Source organism: Ceratosolen solmsi, unplaced genomic scaffold (genome assembly GCF_000503995.2).
Source record: "Ceratosolen solmsi marchali unplaced genomic scaffold, CerSol_1.0 scaffold47, whole genome shotgun sequence".
Lineage (NCBI taxonomy): Eukaryota > Metazoa > Arthropoda > Insecta > Hymenoptera > Agaonidae > Ceratosolen > Ceratosolen solmsi.
The window spans coordinates 9,744,813-9,768,043 of record NW_011948419.1 but is presented as its reverse complement, the minus strand read 5'-3'; the positions used below and the strand labels follow the sequence as shown (position 1 = coordinate 9,768,043).

General features: G+C 25.9%; 1 protein-coding gene across 1 annotated transcript; it reads right to left on the bottom strand.

Moving 5' to 3' along the window:
• Positions 1-245: 245 nt before the first annotated feature.
• Hel89B (histone acetyltransferase 1) lies at positions 246-14,167 on the bottom strand. Its single transcript, XM_011497689.1, has 15 exons — positions 13,931-14,167; positions 13,609-13,649; positions 13,304-13,541; positions 12,525-13,239; positions 11,407-12,095; positions 10,247-11,013; positions 8,932-9,484; positions 7,627-7,924; positions 6,576-6,877; positions 5,913-6,223; positions 5,423-5,818; positions 4,081-4,435; positions 2,505-2,774; positions 1,012-1,638; positions 246-564 (listed from the first exon to the last, which is right to left on the bottom strand). The coding sequence occupies exons 2-15, from the start codon at positions 13,617-13,619 to the stop codon at positions 358-360; spliced, it is 5,739 nt and encodes a 1,912-aa protein (XP_011495991.1). The 5' UTR covers positions 13,620-13,649; positions 13,931-14,167; the 3' UTR covers positions 246-357.
• Between the last annotated feature and the right edge of the window lie 9,064 nt (positions 14,168-23,231).

Sequence of the window (23,231 nt, the reverse complement as noted above, 5' to 3'; positions counted from 1 at the left end):
TTTATGACTTTAATAGTATTATACAAATATTCACATTAACAAATATTTATTTTGAGGTTTATTAATCTTACTCACAAAAAATATTCATTATGCATAGATTATTGCTCTTTTATTTATTGTAGAGCTACCTACCTTACAAATATATATATTATAATAATCCATAATAAATTGTATAAATACAAATTTTGTTAATTTCATCAGTAAATTATTAAAAAAAACTTATTTAAGAATTTGAAATTGCTATTTTAATTTGTGTCTATAAAAGTATTTGTTTTAAAAATGATTTGCACAAAATATTCATCAAACATTACACACATATTTGTGTAATTCATTACAAATGAGCTGTTTTTGTTTTTGTTATTGAAAGGCAGCCTTTAACGTTGTTAAAAATGAATCCATGTCATATTCATCGTCATATTGTTGATGTTCCCAGAGTTCAGGTAGAATATCTAAAACTGTTTTATTTACTCCAGGTAGTGTATTCATCTTTGTAACACCTGTTTCTTCTACTATAGTATCACTTTGTATTTTTTTATCATTATCCAATGAAAATAAGTCCAATAACTGCAAAATATAAATATTGTGACAATGTTTTATTTATCTGTTAATTATATTTAATATAAATAGACATTAACAACAAATTACATTTAATAGAAGAATATATTCATTAACAATAAATGATATTTAATTATTACTCATCAATGATAAATTTATTTAATACAAATTCTCACTACTCAAAACAGTTATGATTGATTAAAAATTTTGTAATATTTCTAGTTGTAAATTTCACATAACAATTTCATCACTATCATTCAGTTATATGAACTTAAAAAAATAAAAAAAAAATAGTAATTAAAAAAACATTTTTAATTTCAAATGGCATTTATAATATATATTTTATATATTTTTTATTAAAAATTTGTATACATCTATTATTTAAAGTTATGTATGAAAAAAATAAAATAAATATAAAATACTTTTAATCTTAATAAGAGCAATAAAACATTTAACCTGTTCTGTTTTCATAGTTTCAAGAGAAGCATTATCAGTAGATATAATTGTGTTTGCCGTGAGTAATTTAAATTTTTGAAGTCCCATGATCTTTTCTTCTAAAGTTTGTCGAGTAATAAGTCTATAAACATTAACAACTTTTTTTTGACCAATGCGATGAGCTCGATCCATCGCTTGTAAATCTTTCATAGGATTCCAATCATGTTCAACAAATATAACTGTATCAGCTCCAGTAAGATTTAACCCAAGTCCACCTACTTGACTTGTCAATAGTAGTACATCAATGGATGGATCAGCGTTAAAACGAGCGACAACTGAATGACGTTGAGCAGCCGGAACGCTACCATCAAGTCTAAGATATGTAACGTTTGGTAAATGTATGCGTAATAGATCATGTTCTACAATATCTAACATAGCTTTTAGTTGGCAGAATATCAAAGCACGATGTTGACTCACAAGCTGTGCTTGTTGCTGATTATCATTATTTGATCCACTAGAATTACGTGTAGTTTGTTGTTGTGGATGGCCAATACCACAATCCAATAACAACTGTTTTAAAGCAGGAAGTTTAGCTCCATGTTCAATATCTGCAAGGCTACTGTGTTGTTGTTTTAGCATGTTGATAACCTGAGTACATTTTTATTAACGTTTTAATAGCACATCAATTGAAAAAATATATTTTCATTAAAATAAACATTTATTTTTAACAAAACATATTTTAATTTTAAATATCAATATTATATTCTTTAAATAATAGTTAAAGTATGTTTTATATAGTTGTTTATAAGTATAATTAATTTTCAAATTAGAGACAAGTTTACAAAGGAATGTATTATTGGTAAAATGAAATTAAAGCAATTCATCTTATATTTGTAATGCCTTCTTAGAGGATAACATTTGAGTATTTAACATCAAGTATAAATCATTCATAATTAAAAATATTTAAATAAACAGCACTTAAGATATTTATTATTTAAATAATTATCTAAACAAAAATTTTTTTTTAATCAGATAAAGTGTGAATACGTAAGATTGTTATATTTATTAAGTATATAAAATATTGAATATTTGCTTGTAAAGATTACTTATAACTTTTTTTTACTGTCAGACTGTATAGTAAAATTAAATAAATATATTTTTTTTATATAACATGTATATATTATCAATATTTATATACTTTCTAGTAAGCATTTATATTAAAATTTGTATGAACATTATTTTTAATTAAATTATATGTAAGTTAATTCTATCTATTATATCAAACTTTTAAATATTTAAAAATGATAAAATAATAAAAATTAAAAACACAGACTAAATTATAATATAATTGATAATATTAAATTTCGTTAAAAGATCTTTTAATTATGAACTTAATGTAACTAAATATATAATATATAATAAATATATTTTTTTTAAAAAATCAATTTATTAATTCAATGTATTTAAAACTAAAATTATCATTTTGATATATCAATAATTAATAACTTAATTACCGTTTGATACTGTGGATGTTTTGTGCTAAGAACAAGTTTTGGATGATTGCAAACATTTCTAAGGTATCTTAAGGCTTCAAATACGTGTCCTCCATGTGGATTATTTGATGAAGTAGCATTATTAATTAATGCTACAGAGTGTTTTGATTTGAAATCTTCATATAGAGTTTTTTGTAATATTGAGAGGTCACAATAATAATCTTGTGTTATCTTTGGAGGAAGGTCTTGTAATACATCTTCCTTATTTCGCCTTAATAAAAACGGCAATACCTTTCAAATCAAATTGATTAAAACATTATTATGTTACAACAAAGTTTTTATTATTTATTTTTATGAAATATTTGTGTTTTTCTATTTTCTGAAAGTTTTAACTTAAAAGTATATACTTGAAATTTCATTGTTAATCAATTCATTTATTATAATTGTGTACAAAATTTGTTTATAATTATTTACTTATTTAAGTAGATAAATAATATACTTATAATTTTCTATTAAATTTGAATAAATTTACAATAAATAGTTCATTAATAAAGCAGTGTATTGAGTTATCACAAAATTGTTACTCAAATTATAATACTCATCATTTATAATCATTTGTTTAAAAGCAAGTATTCAATATTATAGATTTTTTAGCATCCATATATACTAAGCAAAAGAATGACTTAATTTTTAAAGTCCATTTATTGAAATTAATTTAAAAATATTTATTAAATAGACAATGTAGATAATTGATGCAAAAGAATAAAAATTTTATATTAGAAATTAAGTATTTAACCTTAAAGCATGCAGTTTATGCTTTTGTTTTTAAAAATAATTAAAACTGACAATTTTAATTCATTTAAAGGCTATATTATACTGGGTAAAATATGTATATAATGGTTGTTTGGAAACATTATCAACCATATTAAAATATACTAAGTAAATGAAAAATATTCTTCCGTGACTTCTTTTTTATTTGTAGGAAAATTTTTTTAAAATAATCTAATTTAATTAAGTAGAATTTCTCATAAACTTAATACATACATAATTAATTATTTAAAGAATTAAAATCAGATTTCTAAATTTTCTATTATATTTTTAGATTAATATTCTGATACTGAACATTTGTTATTTTATTATTTCATTCTGAAATCAGTTACTTATAGCTTCTATCAGAAAGAAATAATATTAATTACTATTCTTTTCTGTTTATAATAAATACATATTCAAAACTCAATAAAAAATTTTTTATTATAGAAAAAAATTATTAAGTTAAGGGATTTATTACATTATAAATTTACCCAGTTATTTTGATGAAAATTAATACTTAATTTTAATATGAAAAACATTTATGTATCTCTCAAATATTTTAAAGTAAAAAAGGATTTCATTTCATTAAAATATTTTTCTTAAAAGAATTTTTGAAAATCTATCATTTTATAGAGCATCATACTAGAATAATTATTTTAATTTAATCAAATTATCAATCAGTTTTGAACGTTTTTAAAACGTGAAAACGTGTATAACGATTAATATACTAATTATAAGATAATATTTCCTTGGGTGAAATTTTAAGGTAATAAAAAATTTAACTTACTTGTCGATGAAGAGCTTCCATAGCTAAGGCACCTGCTTCTTGATCCTTTGCTCCAGCTTTTGGTTCACGACAGGCCAGAATAGGTCTAGAATATTTTGCAGCAAACTGTTTTTCACTACCTAAAAAGCCAGGCATCAAAAAATCAAAAAGGGACCACAATTCTAAAACATCATTTTGTACTGGAGTTCCAGATAGGATTAAACGATGATGAGCGTGTAATTTTTTTGCTGCCTTAGCGCTTTTGGTTTTTCCATTCTTAATGACATGTCCCTCATCAAGTACACAATAGTTCCATTGAATTGCCTCAAAGAAATCAATATCTTTTCTTACTATATCATAACTAGCAACGACTAACCTAGATATATAAATATTTTTACTTTTATTTATTTTAAGTTTTTGTGCATGATATTAAAGTTAATTTTCTATTATTTTTTTTTGTACATTTCTTAGTCATATATTTTCCTAAAAAATGATGTAAAAATATGAAAATAAATTTGATATTAAATGTATTAAACATAAAAATAGTTTTTGCCAGAAATCAGAAGAATCATAAGGCAGAATTTCAAACCATTATTTAAATTACTTTTTTGTTAACTTCTTTATTGAACATTTTTTTCAAAATATGCACATTTAGTAAAATTAATGGAGTATATAAACATTAGTATGTAATAAGTATTTGTAATAATACCTAATTAACTAAATTAATTTGTTTCACTTAAAATGAATCTTTAACTATTAATTGACTGACATTATTGAAAAATTACTAAATGCATTGCTTTATTCTTTTATTATGTTAATTATATTTTAAGAAAATATGGAATAATTAATCATATCCATAAACGGAAATGAAAATAGATGTTTTAATAAGGATAACTTTACGTAAAATAAGATAGAGTATAAATATGAAATTAATTAATGATACTTTTATAAACTATTAAAATTAAACTATTAAATTAGAACAATTGTTAGAAAAAATAAAAAAATGTATACATTGACACATATATGCATATATTGTATGTATTATATTTATATATTAAATAAAGAGATAACTAAATGTATTATATTAGATATTAAATTTGAAAGTTTTGAAAGCAACATTTATAAATTTACAAAGTCAATTACATTATTTAGACTTTTCATTTCACTATTATTTAAGTTATTATAGTAAAGTATATAATACTATAATTTATATATTTTTAAAAATATTACGTAATATTTTTGAATTTATATTATTCTAAAACAATATATATTAATATTTGAAGTTAAAATATAACAGAATTCTCAAACATATACTTATAAATATACTTGTAGTAATAAGAATTTGGGTGGAAATATGATTTACCTGTATTGCAGGACACGGGAACGCAGTCTCTCACGTTCTACAGGATTTCCAGTGTATTGTATTACCGAAAGAACTTTTGTTTCAAAAAATTTTTCGGCTTCGTAAACCCAATGTCCTGTAAGAGTAGGTGGGCACACAACCAAGCTTGATGGCAATTGTTTATTACGATGATGATCAAGTGCTAGAATACAAAGGGTCTGCAAGGTTTTCCCCAACCCCATATCATCACAAAGGACTCCATGTAGTTGATAGCGATTCAGAAAACTGAGCCAATTGAGGCCCTGTTGTTGATAGGAACGTAATTCTGCAGCCACTGGTATTGTTAATTCAGTGTCGGGAATACTGCGAGGATTTAACAATTGTTCAAGAAAATGTCTCTCCTGAGTTTTTTCTTCACTGAAAAATTATTTTTTAATAAAATTTTTAAATTTACATTGAATACAGTTTGTTCTTAAAAATATTAAAATTTTTTGTATAGAATCAAATTTACGTAAGTTGAGATGCATCAATAGCTTCGGGTTCCAAGGGTAGTAGTTGAACAAGGGTAGCGAAAGTTGCACTGCAAGCTAATCGAACAGCTTGATTCTGATCACTCATTCTTCCCAGCAAGGGTACCATGAATAGTACGGCATAAGGTACTATACCAACACCAAGATTTTCAACAAGACATGTCAGAGCTTCTGCAGCACCTTGACGTCGAGCATCAACATCGTTAGGTACGGTCATAATATTGCTCTTGCTAGGTTCTACTGTGTTGGTCTCGAGAAGTACAATTATTTTATGAACAACAAAATTCATTGTCTGAAAACAGATAATATATTAAATTTGATTTAATACTTAATTTTTAATTTAATGTTTTCATTTTCAATTTTAGATTAGTTATAGTCGAAATTATGTCAATTTTCGAAGTGTTTTTATTTTGAATGTAAAGTATTAATTACTATAAAATATTTTAAAAACAAAATCTTTATACAATAGTTTTATTTAAAAACTTATTTTATCATAAAATGTCCTTAAATATTCTATGCATTTATTAATAAATACAATGATTTTTAGTAAATAATTTAGACAAAAATATAAATGAAATAAATTTTATTTTTACTTCAGAAGATTATTAATTACCATAATATTCAAATCACTATACAGTCCTTACCTCCTTGGTATTAAGTGATGCAAGTACAGCAATGCAACGTGATGCCATATGTCTTACGATTTTATAAGGATTGGCCAAAAGTAGACACATGCTGTTTAAACACTCTATTATTGGTCCAATTAATTTTTTATTTAAACTTGGAGCTATTACTTCTAGTACTTGAAGACTAAAAACTAGTTGATTAGCTTCTTCAGCAGAAAGCAAATTTTGATTCATTATAACATAATTTTTTAAATTTTCTGGTAGCATCAAATTCCATAATTGTGGTAGTTTATCAGGCAGGTGTTCTCCCAGTAAAATTGCTAAGTATCATTTGATGTTTTTTATTATAAATAGGAAAATAATAGTATAATGAATGTAAGACACACTTAATAAATCTTTTGTAAGTGATTAAAGAATTTATCTTATATTAATAAGAATGTAGTATTTATTTATATAAAAAAACTATGAAGCTGGTTTAATGTTTATTCCAATAATAACTATTTTGTTAAACACTTTACAACAAATTTTTTAAGACAAATAAATTGAATGTAAATATTCTTACCGCTTTATTTAATATTATGGAATTTAAATTTACAAGTATAAATAAAATTGTAGTCTTAACTTAAGTCTTTTTTATATCTATTTCATGCATATTTGTATACATTTTTTTTATTATGTAATAAACTGATGAATGTTAATAAATACAGTTAAAGTAGATAAATATTAAAATATTTTCTTTAAATTCAAACTTGTTTAATCAAAATTATTTTCTGAAGAAAAAATTATTTGTTAAAATATGTAGAAAATTTTACAGATAAATTGCTCAGCTACTAAATACAAATGTCTTTTATAATACCAGATTTCCATTTATTTAATATTTAATAATTGATAATTAATTGATAATTAGTATGGGTAATTATAATATAGATTAGAATTTTTTGCAAATAGATGTAATTTTATGGTAATGAAAGTAAACTTACATAAAATGAAATTATTCAAAAATTTTATTTTTATTTTATTATATTTAATATAGTATTTTTGAATATTTAATTATAATTTAGATACCAACCAATAGCATTAAGAGCAACAGTAGCTCCTTGTCTTCTGGTTCTGGAAGCTTTTGCTTCAGGTTCTTCACAGGCTAAAAGTTCTTCCAATGGAAGGTCTGTTGTCGGTGGTCTACCTGGTCCTCTGCTACCTCCAGTACCACTTGCAGTACCACGATTATATGCTAAACGCTCAGCATGTTTTTGTCTGTTACTGAGAGTTAAAATACCGTTAAAAGGTTCATAGTCAAGATCAGAAATAGTAACACGGGGTGTGAACTCCACGTCCGAGCAAAGAAATGTACACAGATTCGTCACTATCTATAATAATGTAAAAATATAATTTATTAATGAATGTGGTATTGTTTTACTAATAAGTTATTATCAATAAAAGTAATGATTTTAATATTTTCCATTATGATTAAAAAATAAAATACTACTCATATTAGTTTAGATTTTATCTTGTTATTGATTATATTTATTTATTCTTTTGCATTTTAATTATGGACAAAATTGTTAATCTAATTAGAATTGTAAAGATAAAAAATTTATAGAGAAGTTTATAAATTGCAAAACAAGTTTATAAATTTTTTCATTTTTAAATGAGAAATTTTCAATTTGGAAAGGAAGAAAAACAAATGAATAGTATATAATTTTTTAACACACTATTTTAAACGATGAATAATTTATTAAGATGACCAATTACAATTTTTTAGAAAACTGGAATAAACATATATATCTATATATTGCACAAAATTAATACAGCATTTATTTTACTAATATTTTGATATATTATTTTACAAGGTATTTTTGAAGTTTTCATTTAATTTAAAATTTAATTTAAAAATTTAATTAAAAAAATTTTCCATGGTCTAGCATACAATTTTTGTATAACCAAAATAACATAATTTTTTAAGTACTATTTTATAATTTATTTTCTATTTAATTTTTTGTTTCATTTCACTGTATAATTTATTTCATTATGAACTGATGCATTTATGTAAGAGAATAGAAGAAAATAACTTTTATCCGAAATTTTGAATTCTAGAAAATATGACAGCAATGAACATTATTTAAAAGATGCGTTTGTATTTACTTTAGTATTTTTTATAATTATTTCATAAATCGAAAATTTATAAAGAAATTTATTTTTGAAAACACAATAGTTTAGCTTTCTTTATAATTGAATTTAATTAATTTCATTTTTATTCTTCTAAAATTTGTTTTATTCATTTTATAATTAAAACTTTAAATCTTTATTCATTTTTATACATTACTTTTTAATAAACATAAAAATATAAATAATTTAATTGTTTTAGTATGTCTACCTTAGCATTAGGACAAGGTATTCTGTTGACGCACAAATCAACTAGATGCGCAAGATGCTTGGCTGCCAACTTTTGTAACTCTTCATTTTCTTCTTTTTTAATAGCCTCCATCAATGGTTTAACCAGTGGATTTAAGGGTTGTGGTGCTTCTGGTAGACAATGAAGCATTGTTGCTGCCCCAGCTAAAGCTGCCATTGCTGTAATGTGCATGGCTTGTTGCTGAGCAGAACTTGCTAAAGCTCCCATTTCTAATGCCCGTCGACGGTCTTCCAAACTTTCTATAAGTTTCGGTTTGAGTTTGGCAAGAACAGGATTTGTAGAATTCATAGGTCCATTGGAAGCGGTAGTTCGTAAACCTGGTATAGCCGCTGAGGCTAACTGTGCAATTTGTTCCAAAGTCATTACGCCGCTTGTATTTATTTCGGTTGCTAGAGACAGCTTATAGTGTTTAAGAGTAGCAGTGTAATCACGACATTCGTGTAGTAAGCGAGTCATCGAAGCTGCTATCTCATCATAATATATATACTCATTTAAACAGATAAACAGCTGTTTCCTAATTTTCAGTTGATTCAAAGAAATATCAGAAAATTATTAATTATTTAAAATGGTCAATATCCTTAATATTGATAATGCGATTAAATAATTAGATTGATGTATCTTATATAAATTGTTTTGTTAAGAATTTAATTAATAATTATGCATTCTAAATTAAGTACAATATAACAAAATACATTAAAATTATTTTATATAAGATATGAATTAATAAAATAATTGACGTTAGAAAACATTAAATTTTTTTGAAAAATTTTATATATTATATAATTTATCTAATATTTTCATTCTATATTATTTATTTATATTTTTAAATTATCACAAAGTTTAAATTTCTAATTTTAAATTTTAACATTAAAATATTATCTTAATTGCATTAAAGTGAATCTTTTAAATTAAAGAGGTATTTACTAATATAAAATATATTTTCTAACATTCTTAAATTAGATTTTTTTAAATCTGCAGCTACATTGTGTTTAATGTCAGTAATATAAAATGTTCTTAAATAAAAACAATAAAATTACGAAAATCATAATTAATTTATTGGAAATGAAATATTAAAGTGAAACAAACTAATCATAATATGTATTAGTTTGTTTAGATTCATTTTAGTTTGTTTGAGTTTTACTTCAAGAATTAAAATTATATTAGTGAAATACAATTTGATATATTTTTGAAATGAAAAATATTTTAAGGTTCATAAGATTTTTGAGAATTTCAAGATTCTTGATAACAGAAAATCAATAAGAAATAATTATTTTACCGAAGAATATCTGGTATTGTAGGTGGATTCATCTGATCAAGTGTTGCCCAGTGAGCCATTGTTAATGCAACAACTGTTCTTTGTAATGCTGATCTCGAATTTAAATGTGCAAGTAAAACTTTAGCATAACAAAGGGAAGGACTTGGAATTTCTGGAGTATAAATAAGACCAGGAGCTGGCTTAACCAGATAACCTGAGAGTAGTCCAAGCATTCGAGCCGCCATACAACGAGCACGTACGACATTTGAATGTCGAGTACTCTGAGCAATTGTTTCAATACCACCAATATAAACCTTAAGTTCTGATGAAGATGAAGATGAAGACGATGATGATTTCATTTGAAGATTACTGCATAAATCTTGACTATCTTGATAATTGCTTTTAGATTTCTGTGATGCCACATTTATTAAAAGGTTGGAATTGAAAGGCACATGTTCTGGTTGCATAGCCAGACAAAGCCAGGTACTAACTAGTGGGCAAGCTGCATGGAGCAAGAGTTCTAGATCACTTCGCACCACGAGATTTTTCCAAACACGTTCTGCAATTTCTTGAATGCCAGTCAAATGTTCAATAAGCACACGTTGAAAAACATTACGTAACGCTTCCTGAAGAATGAGCCCTCCTTCTTCACCCCAACGTTCTTTTGGACTAACTCTATCAATGTCAGTCTCTCCTTCTTCACCAGTTAATGTTTCTAATGTTTGTAATGTTGCCTTACGTACACTAGAACTAGAGTGATTTAAAAAAGGCCAAAGACGAGGCAGTATCTGTGAAAGAAAGTAATATTTTATTGTATAATTGCAAAAGATTCTAAAAAGATAAAATATAAATTTTTTTATTTTATATTTTCAATTAATTAATATTTAAATACATGCAAATTGAATTTTTAGCGAATAAGATTTTTCATACATTTATACATATATAAATTAGAAAAATTGATTTGGAAATTAATTTTATAAAATCAAAAACAAAATATATTTTTAATTTAACACTAAGTAAAATACATGAATGTATGTTTCAAAGAAAACAATAACATTTTTAACCAGTTACATACATTCAATACAAAACATAATAGAAAATAGTTGAACAATAATAGAAAATAAAAATATATTATTATAATTAAATCTTAATATTTGAATAATTTGTTAAATCTTACAAACCAATGATAATGGCTGAGGAGTTAAATAAGCTCTGGCTGTAGGTAATGAAAGAATTGCTGCTAGTAAACCCATAAAACTATTACAAGCTGCTGCAAGATCATCCTGTTCCTTAAGAAGTTGCCAAAGCCTTAAAATAATTGTTTCTAGCTGTGTAGGACGCAGAAGTCGAGGTAGATCAGAAGCAACTGGTATGAGAGCACTGGCAGCCATGGCACCTACATCTTCTACTGAATCTGAAAGACCTTTCATGATTGCTGGAAAGGCTTTAGGTAGTATTTCATCAAGCAAATCACTGCGTATTGCTAATAAATACTTAAGTGCAAGTAGGGCTCCATGTCGTGCTTCCCATTCATTATGTTCCAAAAGTCTCAGCATTACAGACAATAGACTCAAAATATCACGATGATTACCATTCATGTCCCGCTCTATTTCATCTTTCTCACTGCTTTTACTTACACCATTTTCTAAATCTTTCGTTTTAGTTTTTTTCTTGCTAGAGATTAAAAGAGCTAATGATCCAAGAGCTTGTGCACATGTTTCACGTACTGGAGCAACTACTTGATCAGATATAAAATCTCCAAAGCGATCAATACCTAATACACACAAAAGACGAAGTGCTGCATCAATTAACCATTGTCGATGACTCTCCTCCATCTCTATCAATGTTTGATTTCTTGATTTTCCAGCTCCTGCACAATGTTATATATTTTTTGTTATACATAACTCTAATTCAGTTATTAAATAAATTGAAAAAAAGTTTCTAAACATTCTAAAATTAAAAATTTTTATTTTTAATACATATTATCTATGATCTTTAAAAAAAAAATTTATATTTAAAGATATAGTAAATTATCTATAATAAAAAATTTTATTTTACTTTTGCATAAATTAAATAAACTGAACAATTTGATCTACTTTAATATTAATTTAATAATTACTAATATAATCAATATTAATAGTTAATGAAAATGTTTATGTAATATATATATTTAGTGATTTTACATTGCATAAAATACATTTAAATTATATATAAAAATATCATAATTACTTTATTATAAATATTTTTATACATTTATATTTTCTGGTAAAAATTAAAAATGATTGTTTAAAATTGCTACCTCTACCATGAAGCCTTATAAATTCTCTAAGAGCTGTTGCAGCTCCATGTCTAATTTCCCATTTTAAACTAAAGAGATCTTGAAGAAGATTTTCTGCAAATGCTTCTAAAGGCCAATCAATGGCAGTATCTGGCCAACATCCTGTTCCATCTGGGACAGCACATCTAGAATCAATTACAGTACCATTACTAGAATTATACCAAGCTCCTAAGCTACCAGTATCTTCTAATTTCATTTTTTTATTTAATGATTCTGGAATTTGACGAGTTGAATTTGAACAATTTCCAATATCTGGGTTATCATCTGGTTCACGTGAACGTTGTTTTGATATAGATTGCCTAGCTTTCCTTCGAGCACGATTCATCTCTCTTCTACTTAAGCCAGTTCTTTGTTGTAATGTTTCTTCTATAGATATTTTTTCTAATTGAAGTTTTGATGCTGTTGATGGTGTAATTGAAATTAAATCATCGGAAGTAAACAAATCAGTTGTATCAACTCCCATTAAATGAGGATGTAAACCTATTTTTGCTGCTAACTCTTTTTCATCTTGAACTATTATTGATTCACCTTCAACTACTACAAGATCATATTCACTGCCTTCAGAACCAGTGAGATATAAACTTTGTGCAAGTACTCTAGTCATGTCAAAATTGTCAAGACTTAATTTATGATTAGATTTTTGTATTAGTAATAATTCTTCTTTGTCTATAAATATAAATTATATATCAATATATTTACAAAGTGTAAAAATTAAAAATTGATAACTCACTATTGTCACATTTCTTTTTTTTTGGCTTTGGATCCCATACAGGTACTTGTGAAATTATTGCTTGAACAGCATGTGCAGCTGAAATTCTTGTATCCCATTGAGTTGACTTAAGAAGGTTAGATACTCGAGCCAAAAGATGATGAAGTTCATGGGGATGTAAACGTTGAGCCTCTCCCAGCTGTTGAGCTGCAGCACGTTTTGTAACTGCATTTGTACCAGTTTCTAACAATATGAAAAGTCTATCCAATCTGTAATTGCAGATATCTTTAAGAAGCAATTACAAAACTAAAAAAAATAAGCTAAACAGTTTCGAACCTTGATGTCATATTTGAAGGTAAGTAAAATGTCTATAGTGGCTGTAAGAGTTAAAGAGACAACATCTGTTAAAACTTTGTTAAATTATTGTATTATAATGAGGAGGGGGAAGGGTGAAAGGGGCTTAATGGTTGCATGTAATCATACGAGGTCAAGTGGGTTCTGGGTACGAGTTCATTAATTTTCATTTAATCAAGTCCATATCTACGAATTTCTACAGTTATACAGCTTATAGTCTTGAAAATATTCGACTAATATAAGCTACTTGACCCCACGAGATGTTGGTATACATTTTTTTCAGGTGATTTTACGTATCCCTCACCTGTAGATTTATAATAAACACACAAGGGAAAATTTTGTTAAAATTTAATTGACTCGTAATGTCCATCAACCGACACGCATTGCTGTTTCCCATGCGTTAGAGCTGCCGGTTAGCATTACATCAAGCCACCGGGCTCGGTGCTGCTGACGTTTTGTTCTCTTAAAATACGGAGAGGGATACATCCTACAAGCACCACATTTATACTGACAGCCATATTGCTGGTGAAGCAAGTTTTGTGCCTTAGTCGATTGGTGATTGGTCAACGTTTTAATGATAATCAACAGTTTATTACATTTGTATGATTAACTTTAATTGCAAAGTATCGAAGTGATTAGATCGTACACCCCAACTCGAAAATATATTACTTCGTTTTTACTCATTGGTCATTGAAGTGAATATTATATAAAAGAAAAACTAAGTATAATATTGTGTTTATTTTAAAAAACCAAACCATCATACGCATGCGTCGTAAAAATAAAGTACTATTTTATTTAAAAAACATTTTAAATATTTTTTCATGAAATAAAATATTTTTAAATCATTTAAAATATCTTTAAATAGAATCTTTAAGCGAATATTAAACCATAATTAATTCATAGTTATTCTTTAAAATATAATCATACAAAAATAATTGTGACAAAATTTATAAATTCTCTCTCATGACATGACATGTATTTTCACAAGTTTATAATAAAATATTTGTCAAATAATGTACATATTTCAATGAATGTAAAAATAAAAATTTAAATTATAGGATATATTTTATTCAAAAGTTCTCATTGATATAATCAAATAAATTATAATTTTATGTTAAATTTATAACGCTAAAATGTATGGTTTTGTAATAAAATTAATTATATCTATATTTTATATATTTATGTAAATATTTTATAGAGTTATTCTTTGCATATTACACTTCATAAAGTGTTAAAAAAGAAATGATTATTAAAAATAAATTGACTATAAATAACAATATGTAGAGAATACAAATTATTAAAAATTCTGACAACACAAGTTCTACGACCAATAAAAAACTTTCGAGAATAAATAATAATTTAAAAATGAGAAAGATATATATTTTTAAAATATTTCAAAATATAATGTTGATAAATTGAATAATTTCATTTTCTGCAATAAGATAACACTGATGAAATATATTCATAGAACCAATGAAAAATATGAATAATCTGCTAAAATTGGTCTCATTTAGACATCATTATTATATAAACATATCATTGTTATAAATTTGATGACAAATTCATTAATTTTCAACTGTATTTCAAAAAACATTAATGATCATTTCAATAATGTATTTACTACTTACATGGTTAAATGATTTATAAATTTGAAAACAATTCAAAAACTATAATAAATGAGTTATTAAAAAAAATTTAGAAGTCAGATTTTTCATATTTTCATTCTTTTATATAATGTATATACTTTAAGTTTGATTTCAATTATCATAAAGTTTTAAATAATGAATTGAAGAATATAATAAATAAATAAAATTAATTAAATTACAAAAGTGTATTTAAAAATAAAATTTAGTAGCTGGTATTGCATTGTTTCAATATATTTTTCTATCGAAAATGATTATGTTAAGAAGTGTAAAGAGTAAAAAACTCAAATATATGAATATTATTGATAAATAAATAATATTTATATTTCAAATTAAAATTATCTAAAGATCGCGAATGATACATGAAACTAATTGTTATAGCTCGAGAGATTCGCAATAGAAAGGACATGGTGGGTAACCGCTAAAATTTATACCAGTTTTTTTTAGCAAGGAAGAGTAATAAAGTGTAAGAAATTTATAAATTATATATTGCTGCGATATAGCATTTTACAAAGTAAATTATAATTTTCATATAAAACTAAATTTAATAAAATAATTTTTTTTAATGACTTCATTAAAATCTGAAATATTGAATTAAATATTATATTGACTAAAAAATATATATCTTACTCTATTATATAAAATAAATTTTAAATACACAGTTGTTTACAAATTATAATTGGTTGAAAGTTAGGAGTAGTTAGGTGTCTATAAGAAACAGTTTATACCGTCAATTTTTTAAATTAAAATAAAACTTTTAAAATTTTAAAGGGAAGAAATGAACTAAGGCGAGGTTCACAATGTTTAGTCAGTTACTATTATCAAAACATGTACTCCAAATTAATATTGCATATTACCTATGTATATTTTTGTTTTACACGTAAATAAGTGCAATTTATATTTGTTAAGAAATCATCGTAACGACTATATATATATATAAATCAAACATATTGTTTAATGAATACTTAAATCTTTAAATTTTTTTGATTATACCTAAATTGTTTTCGTACAACTGTATTTGATTAGTTGACATAAGTTTTGTTTGTTCATCAGTTTCATTTAGAAATTGAAAATGTAATTAATTACAATAAAATGTAGTAAAATATATATAATCTATCTATAACGTAGAGCATTAATAAATATGATAATTTATAATGTAAGTTAATCATCTATCTTAACTTTAAAGAATGAATAAATAATTAGATTTAATAATAAAAAATAAAATATGCTATTGCAAAATTATTCACCTTGAATTCTTTAGAAACGATATTTTCATCGCAAACAAAATCGTATCATTTAGCAGTGGTACAAAACATTTTCTCTTTCATTTCAATTATAATAAACGCGGCAATATAGTTGCGGCAATTAGAATTTCATTATGTTAAGTGTAACTTTTTAGACTTTTTATAAAATAATACAGTAAAATGTGAGTGTTGAGTACAGCTTCAGATTACGTTTCAAAATGTGTATGCTGTTGAATAACAAAGTATATATGGAGTATCAAAACTGCATTTTTAAGCGTTTAAAAAAGATTAACCGTGGAGTAAAGTGTGCAACTTTCGTTTGTATATTCAAGATATATGATCCAACTTGCTGTATCATAATAAATTTTTAAAAAACATCGAAAACTGATACATTGGTAGATTTTTTATTCTCACATATTTCGGTCTTTTAATTTGATTTGATTTCACCAAAGGCACTAAATAAGGAATTTGTATTTTATCACGAGTTGATAATTCAATTACCTTCTATTGATATAATAATGCTTGCATAATTTGTTATTTTATTGTTATTAAATATTATTTTAATTAACATTTAATTTACTATTTAAACAATTTATATTAAAAATGAATTTTAAAATCATAACTTTATATTAATTTAAACTGTATTTGTATTTAAGTGTAAATTGTATTTGTATTCTTCACTTATTTTTACAAAAGGTAATTAATGACTTGAATTTTTAATAATAATTAACTATTTCTAATTTATTTTTTATTTTAGTAGCCATTCTGTCATTGCTTTTACTTTTTTATTAAAAAGAATATAAATATGTCTCATTTTATGCTTAATAAATTTTCGGAAGTATTTCCATGGAACAATTTTAAGCACGCATTAACTTATTATTATTTTATTATTTTTCTTTATTTTAATTTTATTTAATTTATATTCTAAGTGTCAGAAATATAATATAATTAAATTAGAATATAATTTTTTTCGTATAAAATAACTTTCTTGTTTCCCTTGTAACTTGTTCATATTTTAATTTATATTAAACAGACTAAAATATTACATTGAACATAAAATTTATTCAAATAATTAATCATAGAATTAAAATAAATCATCATGTAATTAAACTAATAAAAATTGTTAGTTAGTACGTACAGAAAAATATATTTACTAGTTATAATAATGGTGTTTTATAAAATAGTAAAAAAAATATATATATACAATATATATTTTGATCGATTACATAACATTAAATAAAAATTTGATTTTATTTATATTTTATATTATTAAATGAAAATTTAATTATATTAAATTTAATATTATTAATATAGTTATTAAAATATTTTTTTAACTATCTTTATAAGTTATAAAATATTCAAATAATACATAATTATTATTTATTTTATAGTAAAGAAGTTTCCCAGGCAACATTTTAGTAAACACACCCGTAATAAAAAAAATCACCCTAGTAAATATTTGTGATCTATCATATGCAGAGAAAACTCAACTTAAATATTTCAAAGTGTGTATGAAAAATAATTATAATAAATTAATACACTACAGAAAAAAAAGTTTTTGAATTTTTAATTATATTTAAAGAAATAAATAAGTCATTAATTTAGTATTTCTTACAAATATATAAAAATATTTCTATTTATTATTAATGTATAATATTTACAGAAATTTTTTATTTTAAAATTAAAAAATCATTTACTATTTAAATTGTTAAAATCACATGATTATAAAATTTTCTTTAGTTCAGGTAAATATTTGAATTTATAAATTTGAATACTTACTATATAAATATAAATTTATTTGATTCCTTAAATTATATTTTATTATTTAACGCGATTGAAAATTCAATAAAATAATTATTTTCTTAATATTTAACATTTCAAACAATTTCACTTGTTAAAAGAATAAAATTAGGTATTTATTTAAAGTAAAAATTTTGCAACATAAAGTATAAACATTTTTATGAAATATTTATTACATATATTTATTATATATAATATTAATAAATATGAAATAATATAAATAGTAATTAATAATAATAATAGTTGGATTTCTAATAATTTTGTAACTAAATGTATTAGCTAAATTTTCATAAAAATGTTTTTACTTTATATTATAATTATTAGATTTATATTATATTATTAAATTTATATATATATATTGTTATATTATATTATATTATATTATAAATTTAAATTATATTATTAGAACAAAATTTTTCACTCTTTTATATAAATAAAAATAATATTTATCCAATATATTTAAACACCATTTATTATTTTCATTTTTTGTATCAATAAATTTTTTTTTTATTAAGGTTAATAAGGTTATTAAGGTTAATATTAGCACATAAATAAGTATAATATAAATTATAATATTATATCAAATACTTTATATATGATATTCAATTAAGAATTATGACAATTATTCAATCTTATGTCATTTAAATTGTTATTATTTAATAATTGAAATATTTTTATATAAATTTATAGATTTTGATTTGTCTTTGAAAAAATATTAAATGTAACATAATAAGAATATAGTTTTGTTATTATTGTATTTGATATTTAGAGTGTTGGCTTACAATATAATTTATTCAAAGACTAGTTATTCAATAATAGTTTTTTTTATGAATAATGGTCGTATGATATGTATAGTTTATGAGAAAAGTGAACTATTAAATAATAATCGGATTTTATTTTATTTCCTGTGCGATTTATAGAAAACATTTTCATTAAATTCGAGTTCTGAAACTTACAATAGGTAAATAAATAAAGACTTCTATAATATATAAATAATATAATTCTTTAGTCTTTTTTGCTGCTTAAATTTTTACCATTAACACAATTATGTATTACTTATTTCTCTTATTTTATCAATAATAATAAATAACATGTGTACGTAAATATACATAAATTTGATAACACAATAACCATTTATAAACTATATGTAACATATATATAATTTTATACAACAAATATTTATTAAAATGTACTAATTACTACCACAGTAATATAATATCGTTTTCTTGATAAGTTCTCTTATGTTGAAGTTGAGATATTAGTACGGTTTGTTTTGCAGAGACCTTCCTAATATGGTATAGTTATTCAAACTTTAATAAGATAGATCAATAAATCAAATGTATTTTCTATTTATTTTAGTTTAAGGATATCATGAAATTGTCACTGAAAAACATTTTTAAACACGTATATATTAAAATCTGTTATTAACTTTCCAAAAATAATTATTATTTTTTAAATACTCAATCGACAGTAATGTACAATCCGGCCAAATTCATAGGGTTTATAATAATAAAAAAATCAATAGTAATAAACAATAATAAATACTTGAACAAATATAAAAAAATGAAATTACTCATAAAATAGTGATAAAAGTTTTAATGGAATGCTTATTTATTGTTCAAAAAATATTATCTAATAACACTTTAAACAAGTTTGCAGCTATTAGTATAGACAAATATGACAATCAGGTATCAGTTCGGAAATAAAAGTTTAAAACATAAAAATATGGTGGGATTATTATTATATGCAAGTTGACACATCTTGGGTGAAGTTTACGAAACTATTATCAATACCGTGTGTGGAGTTCGATTATAAATAAAATTTCTAAATCTCTTTTTTCAAAATAATAAAAAATTATACTTACATAAATCTTAATGAAGCGAATTAAAATTTATTGAGATTATTTGTAATTGTTCGAGAATGCGAGAACATTTTTCCCTTTTTTGTCAGTGGAATAAAACATCTGGTAAGTAACATCGTGAAATTTGTATTTGGATTTCAAAACTTCGCTTGCTCAAAATTCTCACGCATTAGTGTCATAGAGCATCTGGAAAAACATTATCATAAACACGGGAGAACTTATAGTTTTGACATCTGCATTTTCGTTCCGCTCGGCAACTACATCAAGCATTACTGCAAGCGGACCTTCTTCCTTTCCCTTCCCGCTGTCGACATGTTGCAATGCTGTCTCCAAATGTGTCAGCAGTGCCCCTCCTTTCTGCTGCGAACATGATGTCGCATGCGGCAGCAGCAACGAGAGATCTGCTCATCATGAAGACCCAGAGACGACTAGGCCCTTAATTAACTTCGAAGCCAAAAAAGGCGCTGCCTTCGCAATATAAGGGAGGAGTCTCTGATTGGACAGAAAATAAGGGAAGGGGTTCACGTAAAATTCATGGTCAGCAAATGTATTTAAGGGGCGCAATTTTCAATACTCTTCACTCTTGATACTTAACCCTCCTAATCCTTATCACTCGTGATATTTAACTGTCTTGATATTTACTCTAGATAGTTTTCAGTTAGTAGTATTTTCGCGATATTACTCCTTTTTGAAGTGTCTCTCTTTTTGATATCTCTCTGTTTAAAAATAGTGTACCGGGCGAGGAGGGCCAAACAACTAAGATTAGATGTGAGCTCCTGATGTTGATAGGAGGATTGCAGGTTAGTGGACAAGATAGTACATGTATTCAATAAAGAGCAGTTTTGTTATTTAGTTTGTTTTATTTATGATTGCACTAGTTGATTATAGTTAGTTTTATTTTTATAATTGATTTTTTTGGCTTTTCTTGATTTGTATGTTTATTGCCACTGAGCTATCACGTACGTCGCATACACAGGAAGAAGTTGATGCCTTGCTGGTCCTCTATATGTAACACACGTGTAGATAGAATAATACACACAGAAGAGCGAGGTCGTAAACCCCCGCGCTTCCTTGTATATGAGCACGTGGCTTGTATTTTAATTGACTTGTTCTTTTTCTGTTAGATAAGATAAGATAAGTGATCGTGCCATGCCGGCGTTGCCTTTTTTAAAGCCTTCTCTCGACCACGTGGTGGTCAGTGAGAATTCCCTCTCTTTTGGTGTCGGCAATCAGAGCTGTCTTGTCGATCATGGCGTTGCCAATAAGATTTAGTCTTATGAATGTGCCCAATCAGAATTCTTCTTTAGTTTATGGTAATTCTAATCACGGCGCCTTTCGAGTGGTGGGGTCTCCCACCAGTGAGTCTTTCCAAGATGGAGGCTCCAATGAGAGCGGGTCTTGATCAACTCCCTTCCATGATGGGGTCTCGATGCCGCGCTTTTCCCTATCCATCCTAGCATTGTTGCATGCATTTCTTATAATCATGCGCGTTGCGATCGGTCATTGTTGTGAAGGTTAGGTGTAGCATTGTTTTTGAGTGTATCATCTGGCTTGCGTTTTTCAGGCTAATTTGATGATTTGTGTATGCCAGATGTTTTATGGCGAGGCCGTGTCAAATGTCTCGTAGCATTAGTTTTATGACTTGTTTTGGTGGACACTTGGAGCCTTGTTCTCGCCAGATGTGTTTATGAAGTTTATTTTCTTAAGATATTCGAAGTTTTGCTGAATTGTTTAGATTTAGTTAATCCAAGGCGCGTTTTTGAATGTTATTACTCGCGTAGCCGAGAGTTGCCTTTTTTCGAACTCTTATCTCGATTTTTCCAGATGTTTAATGAGCTGGGAGTTTTCTTATATTCTTGAACACTCTCTTTCAGTAATACTCTCTCAATATATTAGAACTGACTTTTTAAATGACTTGAAACATCATTTATCATATTTGTTTGAGAATAAGAGACTCCGTTTAATAAGGCAATAAAATATCTGACAAGTAATGTCATGAAAATTGTATTTAAGACTTCAAAACTTTCCTGCTCATAATTATTTGTACTAGTGTCATAAAACATCTGGAAAACTCTAGCGGAACGTGCTCATACTCCCAGTGCAGTAGAACCTAATGGGTTTACTGCCGGGAGAACCCCAAAGTAGATTCGAAACGAATATCAGATATGCGTGAAGCATTGAGTACAAATATTTACTGCAACCGAAAACCCATACGTACTACACATGCAATGACCATACGTGCGCACTCGGCCTTTAAGACAATGCTTGCATTGTTCTTGGCTATGCCACATCTGGTCGATCGTATTGGAAAATTGACCACGCCCAAGCGGACCCTTCTTCTAGCCAAGTCCCAGAGAGGGATGAGGCAACCAAAGAGAGGTGACCAATGGAAAAGGCTCGCCACCTTCCGACACTTTCCCAATTAGCAAATTCGGAACTGAGCCCGGAAGGAAGTGGAAATGAAGGCGTGCATAATCTATTGTGCGACCCAAGATCAACCACTGATTGGTTAATTAATAAAGGAAGAAGGGATCCCAAGTGGAGCGGGATCAGTGAATCATTTTAAGAAGGGACTACGTAATGTACCCTCACTTACTCTTTCCAAATACTTCTTACAGTGAAGGATAAGTCACGACCAACTCTCACGGAGGAGGACCGGAGAGATGAGTCGTTTAGCTAGCTGAGTTTTAATAATAAGTTCTTTCCACTATTGTGAATTAGTGTACAGTTGAATTGATCTCATCAAGACTGGATTGCGTGGGACCTGACCACTTGTGGTCTCACTTGGAGACAAGGAAGAACTGAAGGGTTGCAACATTGCAAGGGAACGTAATAACAAGCCATCGAAGAGAGACTGGAAAATCACGATACACTGCAAGTAAGTCCTTACAGCTAGTACTCATTCTTGATTTCTCGGCTTATGTAGAAGACGGACGGATTAAAGTCCAACTACGGAAGCTTCCCGGACATACTCTTGAACAAGACCAGCTATAAACGCCACATTGGCTTCTCAATCCCTCCAACTGCAAGTTGTTCCAGCCACAGATGGCGCACAGC

Coding starts and splice junctions, on each gene's coding strand:
- Hel89B (XM_011497689.1), bottom strand. Junction 5,819..5,912: donor ATTGATGCATCTCAACTTAC/GTAAATTTGATT, acceptor ATAATTTTTCAG/TGAAGAAAAAACTCAGGAGA. Junction 4,436..5,422: donor TCCCGTGTCCTGCAATACAG/GTAAATCATATT, acceptor TTATATATCTAG/GTTAGTCGTTGCTAGTTATG.